Source organism: Lampris incognitus, chromosome 18 (genome assembly GCF_029633865.1).
Source record: "Lampris incognitus isolate fLamInc1 chromosome 18, fLamInc1.hap2, whole genome shotgun sequence".
Taxonomy (NCBI): Eukaryota; Metazoa; Chordata; class Actinopteri; order Lampriformes; family Lampridae; genus Lampris; species Lampris incognitus.
In genome coordinates, this window is record NC_079228.1 from 26,205,641 (window position 1) to 26,221,796 (window position 16,156).

The 16,156-nt window shown below is 46.1% G+C and overlaps 1 protein-coding gene across 1 annotated transcript in view; it reads left to right on the forward strand.

The window, feature by feature from the left end:
* Nucleotides 1–13,144, forward strand: part of hivep1 (HIVEP zinc finger 1) — a 52,286-nt gene extending 39,142 nt beyond the window's left edge. The window contains exons 3-8 of the mRNA XM_056298088.1: nucleotides 538–6,356; nucleotides 6,502–6,635; nucleotides 6,802–6,977; nucleotides 8,335–8,436; nucleotides 10,578–11,110; nucleotides 11,432–13,144. Of these exons, the coding sequence (XP_056154063.1) occupies nucleotides 538–6,356; nucleotides 6,502–6,635; nucleotides 6,802–6,977; nucleotides 8,335–8,436; nucleotides 10,578–11,110; nucleotides 11,432–12,538 (7,871 nt within the window). The 3' untranslated portion in view covers nucleotides 12,539–13,144. The remainder of the gene's footprint in view (nucleotides 1–537; nucleotides 6,357–6,501; nucleotides 6,636–6,801; nucleotides 6,978–8,334; nucleotides 8,437–10,577; nucleotides 11,111–11,431) is intronic.
* Nucleotides 13,145–16,156: the final 3,012 nt, after the last annotated feature.

Consider the following 16,156-nt stretch of genomic DNA (forward strand, 5'->3'; position numbering starts at 1 on the left):
TTTGTTTGGTCAAAGGAATTATATTTGATGCAGTAGTCCATAGCTTGTGGGGTTGCCTCATTAAAATGAACTGAATGGCATGCAAGAAATGCATCTGAATAAATGAAATAACTAAAGTAAAACCTTACACCTTCCAAATGGGAACATGCTATAGAATGGTTGGGGAAAAATGTTTGGAAAAGTAAAATTTTTGTGGACCAATGTTTATTCAACAAATGAGAATGGAAACAAACACAAAGCGAATAAATTCTAAAATTATCCATGCAATGCAATTTTTCAGAGTAAATGGTTTTAGTTTCAATCGCTAACAAGGAGATTCCATCAATTCCTCATGGTAAATAGAATGCATTTTTTCTTTCTTCTGCTTTTCGCTCATTTAGTGTTTGATGCAGAGATTTGACAAAAAAATTTGAACTGTGGCAACACCACTTGTCTTTGTTTAAATGAAAGTAAGAGCTGAGAATTTTGTGTTTATTCAAAACAAATCCTTGCTAGATATGGCATCAAACACTCATATTTTTGTGTCTTCATCCACAGGGATATCTGAGGGCAGTCGAAGAAATGCAGACAACTTAAAAGGCCTGAAAAGGAAAAAGGTTGTAGCAGAGAACCAGCTTAAGAAAATTCCCAAATCTCCAGTGAAGAAACCCCTTCAAGCCAAAGTATCTGAAACTATTCTCCAAGAAGCATTGTCCAAGGAAACCACACCCTCTTGCTCGTCCTACCCTAACAGCCCTTCCCACAATACGCCAAGGTCATCCAGTGGGAATAGGGAACCTGAATATGCCCAAACATTTGCGGGATCCCCTGAGGAAGGGACTTCCTCCACTGACCATGGAAGGCTAAAGCAGGGACAAACATCTTCCTCATCACAGTTTAAAATTCCTGTTAGGAATGAAGACGTGTCTTTGACTGCCTTTAACGTGTCCCAGCTTAAAGACAGCAAGAGCAGTGACCCCAGCTTTAAAGGAGAATCTTACCACACTAGTGCTCCCCTTGAGGTGTTACTAAAGGCCATGGAGCCTGACTTTAGTACTTTGGCTGAGAAGAAAAATTCCTTCCAGGTCACAGCCATTAAGAAACCAGCTCCAGTTCTCACTGCTCAGTCCAGTAATGAAATAAACACAATACCGGCTGTCAATTTTAGTCTTCAAACTCAACCTGCACACATGCAAACTTATTATGTGGACAAACAAGGTAACGTCATAGGCATTGCAGCCCCTCTACATGGTAATATGCAGACCTCAACCCAGGCTACTCCACTACATTCGTCCCAGCATGCTATGCCACATTTTATACCTGTTGTTTCCAGTCAGGAAAAGCGGGGCTTGCACATGAACTTTAGTAGTAGCCCTTCCACCATAACACATGCCCCTGTTCCCTCCCCTGCCTTGCCACAAAGCCAGCCACCAGTGGTGCACACATGCCAGTCACTCTCAGCCAGTGTTCCCAGCACTATTCAAGTTCCTGTTACCCCTGGCTGCAACCAAGTCCAGATGGCGACAGTTATGAACTTTGGTCATGACCAGGCAGTCAAGGAACAGAAGCCAAAGAAGCAGGGCAAGCACGTTTGTGAATACTGCAATCGGGCATGTGCAAAACCTAGTGTGCTACTCAAACATATCAGGTCTCACACAGGAGAAAGACCATACCCATGTGTTACCTGTGGCTTCTCATTCAAGACCAAGAGCAACTTGTACAAGCACAAAAAGTCACATGCTCATGCCATAAAGCTGGGTCTTGTCGCACGCTCTGAATCTGGAAGTGGATCCCTCTCCCAAGAATCTGACAAAGCCACCGGAACACACTCAGAGGCAGAGGAGAGTGGGGATAGTGACGAGGAAAGTAGCACTGCAGACTTGGACCCTGACTCTTCACAAAGTAGTGTGGCAGCTTTGTCTGAAAGTAGTTTTCAGAGTGCAAGTATGGCCCAAGCAAGCCACAGGGATGGAGACTCCTTGGGTGTCTTGGAGTCCATGAAAGCAGCCTCTAGTCAGAGGGGCTATGAGCCCAAAGTGACAGCTGCTCTTCCAAAAGTGGTTGTTTATCCAGTTAACGTCTCTCCCCTGAGGGCAGACAGCCCAAGGGTTATAGATGCAGCACCTGAGCAAGCTGCTACACAGCAGCAACGAGAGTTCCAGACAGCCAACCTGAGGTCCAGCGTCACTGTCCTTTCATCTTTGAAGGAAGTGGACTGTACAAATCCCTCATTAGACACAGTGAGTGAAGATGAGGACCAGCAGTGTAAGTCTCCACTTCTGGGTGGACATGCTCAACTTCAGAGACAACAAGCAACAGACTTCTCTCAGCAACAGCAGGCTAAATGCTTGCTTAGTCCTCGCAGTTTGGGAAGCACAGATTCTGGCTACTTTTCACGCTCTGAAAGTGCTGATCAGGCCATGAGCCCCCCTAGTCCATTTGTAAAGATAACTCCACCAGCAGACATGGACATTTCCAAAAGCATTGTTCCTAGTGCCCCTCCAGTATGCCCCACCATAATGCATGTAACAGCTGAGGAAAAGCCAAGAATAACACAGGGACAGATGCATCCACCACTGGATACAAAAGAACTCTCTCTAGAAGAGCGAATCTCAAAGTTGATATCTGATAACGAGGCAGTGGTTGACAACAAGCAGTTGGATAGTGTCAAGCCAAGGAGAACATCTCTCTCTAGGAGAGGTAGCATTGACTCTCCTAAATCCTACATATTTAAAGACTCTTTTCAGTTTGACCTGAAACCAATGGTAAGAAGGTCAAGTTCCAGCTCAGATATACCCAAGTCCCCATTCACCCCCACAGATAAATCAAAGCCAGTATTCCTTCTCCCTGTACCTCCCCAATATCCACCAATGGATTGTTTGCCAATAACAAGGAGTAACTCTATGCCTACTACACCAGGACACTTGGCTCTTCCCCTCAGTGTTGCCCCTCAGCCCCACCCTTTGCGAATCTGTCAGTCATTTGATGAAAAAATTAGTTCTCTGAATGATGATGTTTTTTCATCAGCTCCATCCACCCCAAATCCAGCTTTCCATTCTCGTACCTTAGTGAGGCAAGTAGCAGTGGAGGACTTCTCCACAAACGAGGGCCATGGCCTCCCCTCAGTTCGTTCCATGGATGAGAGCTATCATGGTTCTAGTATTTCTACTGACATGATCCAGCGAAGTAGATCTTTTGAACACAGTCAGGACAGAAACAGGAAGTTGCAGCAGAGTAAAGGAACAATGTATGAGTGTGAAACATGCCGTAACCGGTACAGAAAACTAGAAAATTTTGAAAATCACAAGAAATTCTATTGTTCTGAGCTCCATGGGCCAAAAAACAAGCCAGCTGCTGCTAAAGAGGCTGAGCAAGATGTTTTTCAGGTTAACATACAGCCACCATTAGTCCCCAGGTCAACAAACATCTCAGGAATACTGGATCAACAGACATCAATTCGAAAGAGAAGGAAAATGAAAAGTGTTGGAGATGATGATGACCAGTCCCCAACAGACACGACCCCCCCCTGCTCAGTCAGTTTTGATTCATGTCAGCTACCAGCAGCTACGGGAGTGCGGACCTTTTCTCAGCATGCTGTCAGGGTGGACATACAGCCGAAAGGCAGCCAAACACAACTACCTCATATCCAGCTTGTAGCACGAGGTATCGATTCTTCAGATTCCAGACTGTCACCAATAAGGGAGGCCCAGATAAGCACCTCCTCTAAAGACAGAGGAGACCTACAGAGGCAAGGCAGTGGTACCTCAGTCATAAGGCACACCAACTCTCTCAGCAGACCCAGCTCATTCGAGACAACAGAATCTTTTGACAGGACCTCGCCTGTTGATAGTATGGAAAAAGATGCCCAGAGCAAGGCCAAACAGGATGCAATTGTGAATATTTCAACTGACAGCTACCATGAAAAAATGTCATTACCAAAAGGTGTTGACTATAGGAAACAAGGGGTTGAACATCGTGCTGATGGCAAATTAACATCAGTTGGGGAGATCACTTCCCCTATACATCAGTCTCGACTGGTCCGTCAAAACAATATCCAGGTCCCTGAAATTCTGGTAACGGAGGAGCCTGACAGAGAACATGAGACACAGACAACTGAACCAGCAGATAAGCCTGCAGATCCATTCAACTGGCCTCAGAGGAGTGAAAGTTTGTCAAAGCTGCCAGCTGAGAAACTCCCACCTAAAAAGAAAAGAATTCGCCTTGCTCAAATGGACCACTCCTCAGGAGAATCCAGTTTTGAGTCCAGCCTCTCACGGAGCCTCAGCAGGGACAGTAGTCTCTCTCGTTGCTCCAGTGTTTCAGCCTCTTTTGATAGAGATGAGCCATCTAGATCAGAGAGTCCTTCTAGAGGAGAGTGTCCCAACAAAATCCCAGAGCCTCAAGGGTTACCAACAGCTTTCAATACCCTTGGGGTGCCTGGTATGATGAGACGTGCAGCCTCCGAACAGATCAGTTATTCTCAGCCCTCTGTGGAGATTTCATGTGACTACCGTAGCAAGTCGTTTGACTGTGGTAATGTATCCCCCAGCAGGTCCTTATCTCCAGCAGGACAGTCAAAAAATGTACAGACCTCCCAAGCTGCCCAGGTACCACTCATTGAAAGGCGACGGGGACCATTAGTTCGCCAGATGTCTCTGAAGATAGGTCCAGAGAGTCAGCAACATGTCAGGAAACATAACATACCACCGGAGAAACTTTCCATCACAAATGTAAGCTCTTTAACTCAGCAGAGACCCCAACAGATTTATGTTGCCAACAAGTCCCCAATGGCTCAACCTTTTATTCTGCATTCTGGGGAACAACCCTTACAGAGGAATGAGCAAATGGTACAAAGCATTAATTTGGGCAGCCCAACTCAACAGCCTCAGGTCCATGGCCTTCCACACCCTTGGCATCAAAAATCAAGGGTTCAAATATGCCAAAATGTACAGCAACCTCCAAGCCAGGTCTTGTTGAGTCATGAAAAGACACAAAATAAGTTGGCTGACTCTGAGGAAAAGAATGTGTTTGTGCCCAAGTACCAACTACAGTGCCCAGCTATGAGAGCTAGCCAAACATTTTCATCCTCTAGTGTACATGGAACTCAGATAGCCATGCCAATTTTAACAATACCTATTGCCAATCAAATTTTGAATGTTTCAAAGTCCTCAGATGTGCTTCAAAATATCTTCATCACACATCAAGGTCATCAGACCTCTGAGATAAAGACACAACCCCTTGTTTTGCCTGGTGGAAAACCAAGGGACCCATTCAACCAGGGCCACGCAGATACTGCCCAATTGCCACAGATACTGATAACCCATGAGCAGATGAATGCTGCTCCCTCTGTATCCAATAAAACCAGCCTCTCATCCATTCACAGTGTAGATAGTGACATTCACACTGCACCAGTTGTATACAAGAACAGATCTCAAACTCACATGGTCATCACTCAGAGCCATACTGGCGAAAGAGCTCCTTCTCTTGGATCCTTACATTGCAAACAGAAACTGGCATCTGTGACCCTCTGCCCACAGCAGGAGCCCACTGCCTCCAGTAAACGAATGCTTTCCCCTGCCAATAGCTTGGACATCTACATGGAAAAACACCAAAAGCGGGCAAAGGATGAACATGGTGTTGCCTGTCTCACTGATGGTAGATCAGTCAACTATCTAAACTCCAAGATGGCAGAGGTAACACGCCAGCGGAAACTAACACTGGTCAGGCAGGTTTGTACCACTGAACCAGTGGACAGTCCCATTGAAACCGAGGCCCCACCTTTGACCAGGGACAAACCAGAAGAAAAGGACTCAGAGGCTGCTGATGACTGCAAGCCTATGTCTCCTGACAGTACTGGGCTGGAAAAAGATACAGCTACTACAGTTGCTCAGGAGCCAGGTGTTGCAGTGAACATCACTCCAGATATTCATAGAACATCCAGCCCAACTAATAACAATCTAAGGACTCAAGAGAAGGCTGAGGAACAGAGGTGGACACCAGCCAAATCTCCTATAAGGCCCTCCAGTTTCCTAAGCGGTCAGGTGAAACTGACTTCATCTGTGTCTGTGGTCAATACCAAAGACAGCCATCGCCTGTCTTTTCCCAGCCTGAAGACAGCCACCACCTTCACATGGTGTTTCTTAATGAAGAGGAAACCTCTCCATGTTGCACAGACTGACCTGAAGATCTCTGCATATGCTGCCTGGGCAGTCAACCCCAACAACCCTAACCCACTTGGCCTGCCAACAAAGGTGGTTATGTCTCTCTTTGACTCAAAGCAGAGCTCAAAGAAAATACACTACACTTCGGCTATAAGGACAAGTGGGAAATCTGACATCTTGTCATACTCGGGCAAGCTGAAGGACATAATGTCTAGGGTAAGAAAAAATATTTCCAAAAAGTTTTTACATCTTTGGATAGTTTTCATTGATGCAATTTTTGAATCAAATATATTGTTGACTGGTTGTTAGAGATTGGTGAATAAATGACATAACTAGAGTAGATCTTTTTTGCTCTTTACAGGTGCTAATAACTCAGAAATCTACAATGGCTGAAAGCAAGAGTAAAGTGCAACCAGAGACTCAGCCAATCAGTGAGTCAGACAAGGATCTGTCAGCCAAAACAGAGCCGAGGCGGGTCAAAATATTTGATGGAGGGTATGGAATTAAAGCAATACGTGTATATTATTAACGCTCAGGAGCTTATTTAGTTGTTCCCTTTCTTACCTATTAATTCCTGCACTATTGCTATTACAAATAGTTATTTTGTTTTGCTTATCTTTCCAAATGTTTGTCCCTAATGATTCTATCTCCAACCCTGTAGATATAAATCTAATGAGGAGTATGTGTATGTACGTGGGCGCGGGCGTGGTAAATACATCTGTGAGGAGTGTGGGATCCGATGCAAGAAACCCAGCATGTTGCGCAAACACATACGCACACATTCAGACGTCCGCCCATACCACTGCGTCCACTGCAACTTCTCCTTCAAGACAAAAGGTTAGAGCTCAATGTAGTACCGGTGTGTCTTCAGTGTCTAAGACGTCATTGTTCTTATACACTATATTTGGTTGGTTGACTCAGTGCTTTTACTGAGCAATCCATCATTTTTGGCACCTTCAGTAAAGATGAGCCAAAATGGCTTGAAAAGATAAGCAAGTGTGGCAGATGTGTTCTTTTGTAACTTGCATAGTTCATATAGGTAAAATATGACAGTGCAAGGGTTAGGGGCTTGATGCCACTCATTGCACAAATGTGGAAATGAATGCACCCATAGCACTGAGCATTATTTTGGATAAAAGCATCCCTTAAATGCCAAATGTTATATTAGCTATGTTCTGTGATCTGCAAATTAAAAATTTGAATTGCATTTGAATCTTTCTCAATGGGTTTTCTTGTATGGATCTTGTATGGATCCAGGTTGGCTTTTATTTCACCTTGGTTTAGTTAGGACTGCAATGTTAACACGAGAATCTGCTGGCTTCATTTTACTACACTATACCACACTATACTGTACTGTACTATACTACACCATACTGTACTACACTATACTGTACTATATTATACTATACTATACTACACCATACTATGCTATGCTATAATATACTATACTATACTATACTATACTATACTATAATGTTGCCATGCATAATTCAAGAGATGGCTTTTTGTACTGTAGCTGTCAACTGTTGACTTATTGAAAAAATTAGAAGCTTTCTGTTAATCAACTTTATTTACAGAGACCAAATATTTATTCTGACATTCACATTTGTTGATCATGGGCCACACTTTGCCACAATAAAACATGTTATATGTGGGTGCATAGCCCACTGTGATATAGTCAAATGCAAATAGGTAAATGAACATAAATGAAACATCTTGGTTAGAATAGCTGGACTTTTACAAGACAATAAACTTCATCAGAAAAATTAATTTTGAACAGAAGAAAACAAGAACCATGTGGTTTAATTAAGATGTATGATGACAGATGTCACACACACTGATTTCTCATTAGATCACATGGTTATTTAAATGGCCATCATTGCAAATTACATTTTCAGACCATTTTTTTTTTTAGAATACATAAAATGTTTTGGAAGATAGGAATAAAAGAATTTGTTTCTCCCTCTTAAACGAAGCCAGTATGATTCACCAGTCGTTCTCAAACTTGCCTACCCACGCGACACTGCACAACAGCACTCGGTGTCAGAGCATCCCACGTTCCTTTAAAAATGTCTTTATCAGTTACTCATTCTATACTGCCTGCCGAAAGACAGCAATGTCTTACATAAACTCCCTCTGTCCTTTTGTTCAAGCTCCACCCACCTATAAGACCTTGTTGCCTCTGTTGTTGCAGGAAATCTGACCAAGCACATGAAGTCCAAGGCCCACAGCAAAAAGTGCATGGAGATGGGGGTGCCTGAGGGTCTCATTGAGGATCAGGATGCAGAGGATTCGGGTACAGTGTTTCACTCCTTTACACTGACATACAGCAAAATACACAGGGCACATTGTGTGCTGTGAAGCTGTAGCCTGCCATTGAAGACAAAATTTGCTTAGGATGTTAAGCTATAGACTGAGGGCAAAAGAACAAGCGCTTTTTTTCCTTTTGGTTCAAGGGTTTAGCACCAGTAGATTGCTACATAGTATGTATAATTACATTCAAAGCAAACTGGTTCATTTACACTGTTTTCCTGTGGATTCCAACAACAGGATTGCCCTTCTTCAAATAGTTTTCCTCATAATGACTGCAGCTATGAAATGTGGATTGTCCCTGCCAGTGCTGTGTAGCTATGCTGATCAATAGCTGTACCATGGTCTAATTAGAAATTCTAAATGCAGCTTCTTCCCCTGTTAACTCGGAGCGCATGTGGGCGGCATGCATAGCGTTTACAGAGGAAATTGCTGCGTCTAATTTTAGAAAAAAAAAAGAGAGAGAGAAGCTGCCTGAAAACATTCTATGGTCCCCAGTCTCTAAGAGAGCATATTTGTTTTCTTTCCTATGCCTGTGATGAGACTTAGGAGCTCCTGGTGATCGAGGGTGTAAAACGCCAATGCCGCAGCAGCACAATATGTCACCTAATAGAATTCCTCTTTTCTCGCTGTATGAGAGACTTGGAGATAAGAATATTGGATATTTAATGAATGATAGTTGGTCTAAATGCTGCCTAATAGCTTATCTTTTGTGCATTAGCTCTGATGACTAATATCCATCCATTATCCAAGCCGCTTATCCCAACCGGGGTCACGGGTTGCTGGGGCCTATCCCAGCAGTCATTGTGCGGCGGGGAGACACCCTGTACAGGTCGCCAGTCCATCACAGGGCCAACACACACATACACACACACACACACACACACACACACACACACACACACACACACACACACACACACACACACACAGACACATTCACACCGAGGGACAATTTAGTATGGCCAATTCACCTGACCTACATGTCTTTGGACTGTGGGAGGAAACTGGAGCACCTGGAGGAAACCCACGCAGACATGGGGAGAACATCCAAACTCCACACAGAGGACGACCTGGGATGACCCCCAAGGTTGGACTACCCTGGGGTTCAAACCCAGGACCTTCTTGCTGTGAGGCGACCGTGCTAACCTACGGTGTAATTTATGGGGGGGTCAGGGGGGACATGTCCCCCTCAATATTTAGAAAAGGTGAATTTGTCCCCCCAAAAAATATATCAGGAATGATAATGTTAACTCCCTCGCCAAAAAAGGTAAAATAACAACACAGACAGTCGAACTACTTAAAATGTCATTCATACTTGTTTTCCAACGATTTCATACACCCCTATGCTTGGACCATACCATTTTAACCTTGCCACTGGGATTGCCAACCTCGTTGCTGTCTTGCGGTTGCTCCTGACAACCAGCTAGCCAGTTTGCTTGTCTAGCCCAGTACACCACCCTTTCTTACCTTTGGGGTTTCTGAGTTAGATTTTCTTACGTATTTCCGGATGAATTATAGCCTTATCTAGTTTATAACTTGTGTTTGGGGTTATCAGTTCAGACACCCTCACGAACTAGCTAGCTAGCTAGCTAGCGCTTGCTAACAGTAGCCTCTAGACGTTTATGTTAGCTTAAATGAACTTGAACTGATAATTTCGGGCACATGAGATAACATAAGGTACATCTACGAACCAATTTGTGCCAAGGGTATTGTATTAGTTCAAATGCATCTACTACTTTCATTCACAGAGTCAACATGAGCAAGAGGAGCAATAGTTGAAGGAGAATAAATATTTGAAATACATCATGACAGTCTACTTCATTATTTTCCTTTTTGTGTCACTATAGGCTAGCCTATCTGAAAGTTGTTTTTCTTTTACATAAATAAGACATTTCCACAATAAATTGATATAGAAAAAGAGCAAATTGGTGCATACAAATTCACCAGAATGCAGGAAATTAAATTTGTGATGCTGACCCCCACACTAAATGTGTCCCCCCCAATGTTCAACTGAAACTTACTTCCCTGGTGCTAACCACTGCTCCACCGTGCCATCCCTGATGACTAATATGCTCTAGAGAACACAAATATGACTTTTCCTCTCATTTATTCTCTCAACTGCAGGTGACCGCAGTCAGGTAGGCAGCACTGATCGTCCAGATTCAGAGGTCGAGGACTCTGAGGGTCCTGATGATGAGGAGAACGACGACAATGAGGAGGAAGAAGAGGACAGCCAGGCAGAATCTGGCCTGTCCACCAACCCTTCTGTGTCTGCAAGCCCCCAACACATCCCCTCCAACCAGGCTGAGGTCCCTCCTAGTGCCCTCCTAGCCCAGATGTCCATCAGTTCAGCACCCCAGCTCCCATCCCAGCTTCCGTCCTCTGACACACACATCTCAGACTCGGAGTCTATCTCCATGATGAGTCCTGTGTCCTTGTCCAAGCAGATGTCCATTTCTGGGTACTGTTCCAGCCCAGCTCCCTTCCCTAACTCTCTTCCTCCCCTTGCCTTGACCTCAGACTCCTACACTTCCGATACAGAGTCGGTACACATGATGAGCCCTGTGTCACCCTGCAGGCAGATGTCCATCGACTACCCTGACTTTGATGTGCCCCCTAGTCCCCCAGTGCCAGGCAAGGGCTCCAAGCTTGGCCAGGTGAGACCCACACATTACCATCGTGTCTCTCTCCACCCCTCCCTGCCCATCTACCTTCGCCTCTTTTCTTATCCATACCCTTACCTTGAACCCCGCATGCGAGACACTTCTGCAAAGCTCCTGTGAATGCTTGGAGAAGGTGAATAGTTTTCTTAACACTGATTGATTGGCCTTTTTTCAACCTTGTTGATTTGAATGCAGTGCTGATTCAGACAACATTGCATTTCACAAGGTCCTCATTCTCTTACATCTTCACCTTGCTTTTGCCACGACAGTCTACAAATGCGATTAAATTTATTCTCTCTGTCTATGTTTTCACAGGATGGCTCCTTTGCTCCTCGCTCTATATCATCAAGTGAGTCCGGCATCCCAGTGGACCGCAGCACTCAGACCTCTTCTGATGCCCCACAAGGGTCCCTGCACTTTCCCCCTCAGGGCCCTGCTCATGCATCAGGAGCAGGGACCCAGACCCACCTATTCAGCCATCTGCCCCTGCACTCCCAGCAGCCCTCTCGCTCCTCATATAGTATGGTCCCAGTTGGGGGGATTCAGCTGGTGCCAGCCGGCTTGGCAGCTTACTCCACCTTCGTTCCCATCCAGGCCGGCCCTGTGCAGCTCACTATCCCAGCAGTCAGTGTTATCCACCGGAACAGCAGCCCGTTGCCAGCCCCGAACACTTCACCTCAGTCAGAGGGTTCTCCCACTCAGCCCCTGGTGGTGCAGGAGCCCATCAGCAGTGTCTGCTTTCCCCTGGGCCAGGTCACCGGCCTACAGGCTCAGACTCTACAGCCGGTAAGTCTGGAAACTCTTAACCTGATGGGGTTGACCAACACGGGCCTGGCTTCCACCCAGCTGCTCCCCCAACAAGGGCTCACCCTTAATGCCACCCTCGGTCTGCAGGTTCTAGCTGCCAGCCCAACCTCGCAGCCCAGTTCTGGGCCCCCGACACAAATCCCTGGCTTGCAGATTGTAAACATCGCCCTGCCTGCCCTCATTCCCTCCCTGAGCCCTCTCTCCACCCTTAGTCCTCTTCCCGGGCCCCACGAGAGACAGGGGAGCCCAGAGGCTCCCAGGAACTGGCCATCTCAAATAGATCACGGACAAGGTCCTTTGAAGAGCTGCCTCTCTGCCTCACCGCCGGCCCCTCAAGTGCTCAACAGCACTCCAGAAGTGACCTCAGACAGCAGGAGCAGACAAGGAGCAGAGCCGGCACAGACTTTGGAGAAAGGGGAGAGGGGCAAATCACCACAGCAGCATCCATCACCAGCTCCTGAGATGGGAGCGGACAATACAAAGAAGTCGCCAGCTGGGGGAACCAGTGATTCAACATCTCGGCGGCCGCCGCTGGCACTTTCCCGGCAGAAGGTGACGAATGACTATGACGAGGCGTCCAGCGATGACGAAGGCAAGCTGGTCATTGCCACCTGAAAAGCCCCAATCGGAAAGTGCTTGTTATAGTCCTCTTTTTCGTAATGCTTGTCACTTTGTAAGACTGATAACACTTCTTCAGGGGTTTGTTTCTTTACAAATCGCCTTTCAAAGCACAGATTCTGACATTCATATTATACGTGCAATCATATGATGACCATGATTATAATGATGACCAATTGTTTTCTTTTTACTTTTCGTCAGCTCCAGACAATTTCTTTCTTCTTTTTTTTTGTACATGTTGTATAGACAATTGTGCCTTTTTGGAGTTTCTTGTTTAGGAACCTGTACATAATTCCTTATAAATTCTGTAGTTGCTCGTGTTGATTAAAAAAAATAGAAGTAGAGGCAAAGAACAATAGAGGTTATCAGTTTTATTTTCGAAAATTTGTTATTCGTAAATTTATGGAAATATAAATGTTGTATTGGTATATGTACATTTCTATGGATTTTGGGGCAATGTTTCTGTGTACAGATGTTGTGTTCAACTATTTATTATATTCCATCTAGTGCCCATTACAATTCATAAGTCCATAGGTATGTGCAATATGGTAGCTTTACATTGCGGTATCAATATTATCAACTGTATCAGTAAAACTTTGTTTACAAACACTCAAGCTGTGTCTGTGTATTTTGTGTTTCAAACACCTGAAATAAATGTTCACTGTTCATTCTTAAGGTAGACATTGGGCTCTGGTCCAGATCACGTCAAGATGACGGGTATTAATTTATACTTTGTAGCTTTGTAAACAATCAGTGAATGATTTATTTTTCAATTTTTTTTACACCCCCCCCCCCCGTTTTTCTCCCCAATTGTACTCCGCGAATTACCCCACTCTTCCGAGCTGTCCCGGTCGCTGCTCCACCCCCTCTGCCGATCCGGGGAGGGCTGCAAACTACCACATGCCTCCTCCGATACATGTGGAGTCGCCAGCCGCTTCTTTTCACCTGACAGTGAGAAGTTTCACCAGGGGGACGTAGCGCGTGGGAGGATCACACTATTCCCACCAGTTCCCCCTCCCCTCCGAACAGGCGTCCCGACCGACCAGAGGAGGCGCTAGTGCAGCGACCAGGACACATGCCCACTTCCGACTTCCCACCCGCAGACACGGCCAATTGCAGTCACGTGATTCTGATGACGCGCGAGATTCAGATGGAGGGCAGGAAGTGAAAAGCAGAATGGACGAGGTGGAGCTAGTTTAGCCCGAACTGTGCTAGTTTAGACGATATTCTGAGAGAAAGTAAGATATCTCGGGCAGGAAGTGATTTTCTACATAGGAAGCACTATCAAAACTTTCGAAATGCCTATGTTTGGCGTCATTAACTGGGAAACCACAAGGAATTTTTATTGCGTACCAAAAGTTGTTGTTCATGGGGTGTGTGTGCAAGAAACTGACCGAAAACGCCGGAAGAAATGACTTGCGAACCGTCGTCTGCGGTCGGGAGGAGCGGAGTCGGATAACGCGCGTGTGTGCAGTGACCACTTCGTCAAAAAAAAAAATCACTCTTCATAACATAAGGATCATGTCCAACATATCTTACTTTGTGTTTATACTGTAGCGAATTCGGAGGGGCAACCACTGGAACTGCCGCGGCCGAGACGCGAACCCGTATCTTCAACTCCGCAAGCTACATCGTTAATCTCTCGACTAAAGGATCAGACCTGTCAGCCAGCGGCCAACGTGTCTACTTATCCATGCACGTTACGATACCGTTACCGCCGGCCGGAGATGGTGTCCTGAATAAACAGCAGCCTGCCTTCCTGGCCAACGCTCAGGGCGACTACTGTTTTTTCCCGCCCTGCTGAGTCCTGCTGCCGACGGGAAACTGCTGCCGCGGCGGCGCCCGCAGCCTCAACAGGCGGTGGTGCAAGAGTGTGGGCAGGCAGCAGAGCGGCCGCAAACTGCTGTCGGCTGGCGAGAAAAATCCCGTCAGCCTCCGCGGCCAACTCCCGAAAGTTGCTGGTGGTGGACAACTTGGAGCTGGCCAAGGCAGCACGGACGTGCGAGGGGAGCTGACGGAGGAACAGCTGGCCGAAAAGGAAGGCGGGGTCGCACGAACCCAGCATACTCAGCATCTTGCCCATTAGCTCCGATGGCTTGCCGTCTCCCAAGCCTCGCAGCAAAAACAACCAGTCCGCCCGCTCCTCCTCTGCTAGCTCAGAAGCCTGCAGCAAGTGTCCCTTAATCGTACCGTACTTATCCACGGGCGGCGGAGCTTGCAGCAGGCCCAATATCCGTGACGCCGTACATGTTCCGAGAGCCGCCACGACGTAGTGGTACTTGATCTCATCCACGGTGATGTTCCGAATCGCGAACTGGGCTTCGATGGGAGCGAGCCATGCTGCCGCAGCCGTTTTCCAGAAGTCGGGCAGTTTGAGCGTGACAGCGTTAACCACTGCCGCTGCACTGCTAGCTTCGTTCTCCATGGCTCACGTCGGGGTCACCAATGTGGAGGATGAAAGAAAGGAGACGAGATCACTTCTCCTTTTGACCACACAGCCGTGAGGTCGTTTATTTCCTCCAACAAACTCTTAAGTCAGCAGTTCATTCTGCTAAAAACCTCAGCCTCGTGTCTACCCATAATGCCCTTTGCTAACCCCCGCCCACTGTCTTAAAGGGACCGTCTCTGGCCCGCATGGTGACTATTTAACCTGCAAGTAGGCCACTACACAATGTTGTAGCGAATTGGGGGGGGGGGGCAACCGAGGACCGCCACAGCCGGGATGCGAACCTGTATTTTCTGCACCGCGGGCGACAACGTTAACCAGTCGACTAAAGGGTCCGACCCGTTAGCCAAGGGCCAACGTGTCTACTTTTCCATGCACGTTACAATATATATTGTAGCGAATTCGGGGGACAGGGCAACCACAGGAACTGCCGCGGCCGGGACGCGAACCCGTATCGGCCGCACCGCAGGAGACATCGCTAACCGCTAGACTAAAGGGTCAGACCCGAGAGCCAGCGGCCTGACTGTCAGTGTGTCAGGCCCATTTGACACGCTGTCTTATGTCCAAATACATTAGACCTGCTGTTGCCTGCTTACTTGTCGCAGTTAAATAGTTCATTTCTAGACAGTTATATCCCAGAATGCACCGTTATACAATTTCTACACCCATTTTGACAAGGGAACTGAAAGAATAAAGGTAGCTATAAAGGAACTGAAAGAATAAAGGTAGCTATTGATGGATAGCGGATAAATAAGTCCTACATAGACAGAATAACACAAACTGGGTCAAGTATACTTTAGATACATATTCTAATTTATTTCTGGTCATTTTGTTTTCCTTTTCAAAAGTGATACATTTCAGAACAGAACTTGCTGAAATTGCTTCTAAGTAAATCCTCATTGTTTAACGTTCCTGCAGCATACACATCAACCAGTATCCTCTCAGCCGCGCCTCAGACGGAGGTCCTTATGTAACGCTGAATCTCATTATGTTCTCAGCTGAGCAGGATATGTCACTTAATGGATGACTCCTTATAATAGTATGCTGAACAATAGCCCTGGCGAAGATTACGCAGCATCATACTTAAGAATGCGATTTTCCTGGCAATGTTTTGCATTTGCTGAGTTCAATGAGAATATTACCTTGGGAAGCAATAATCGAGATGACTG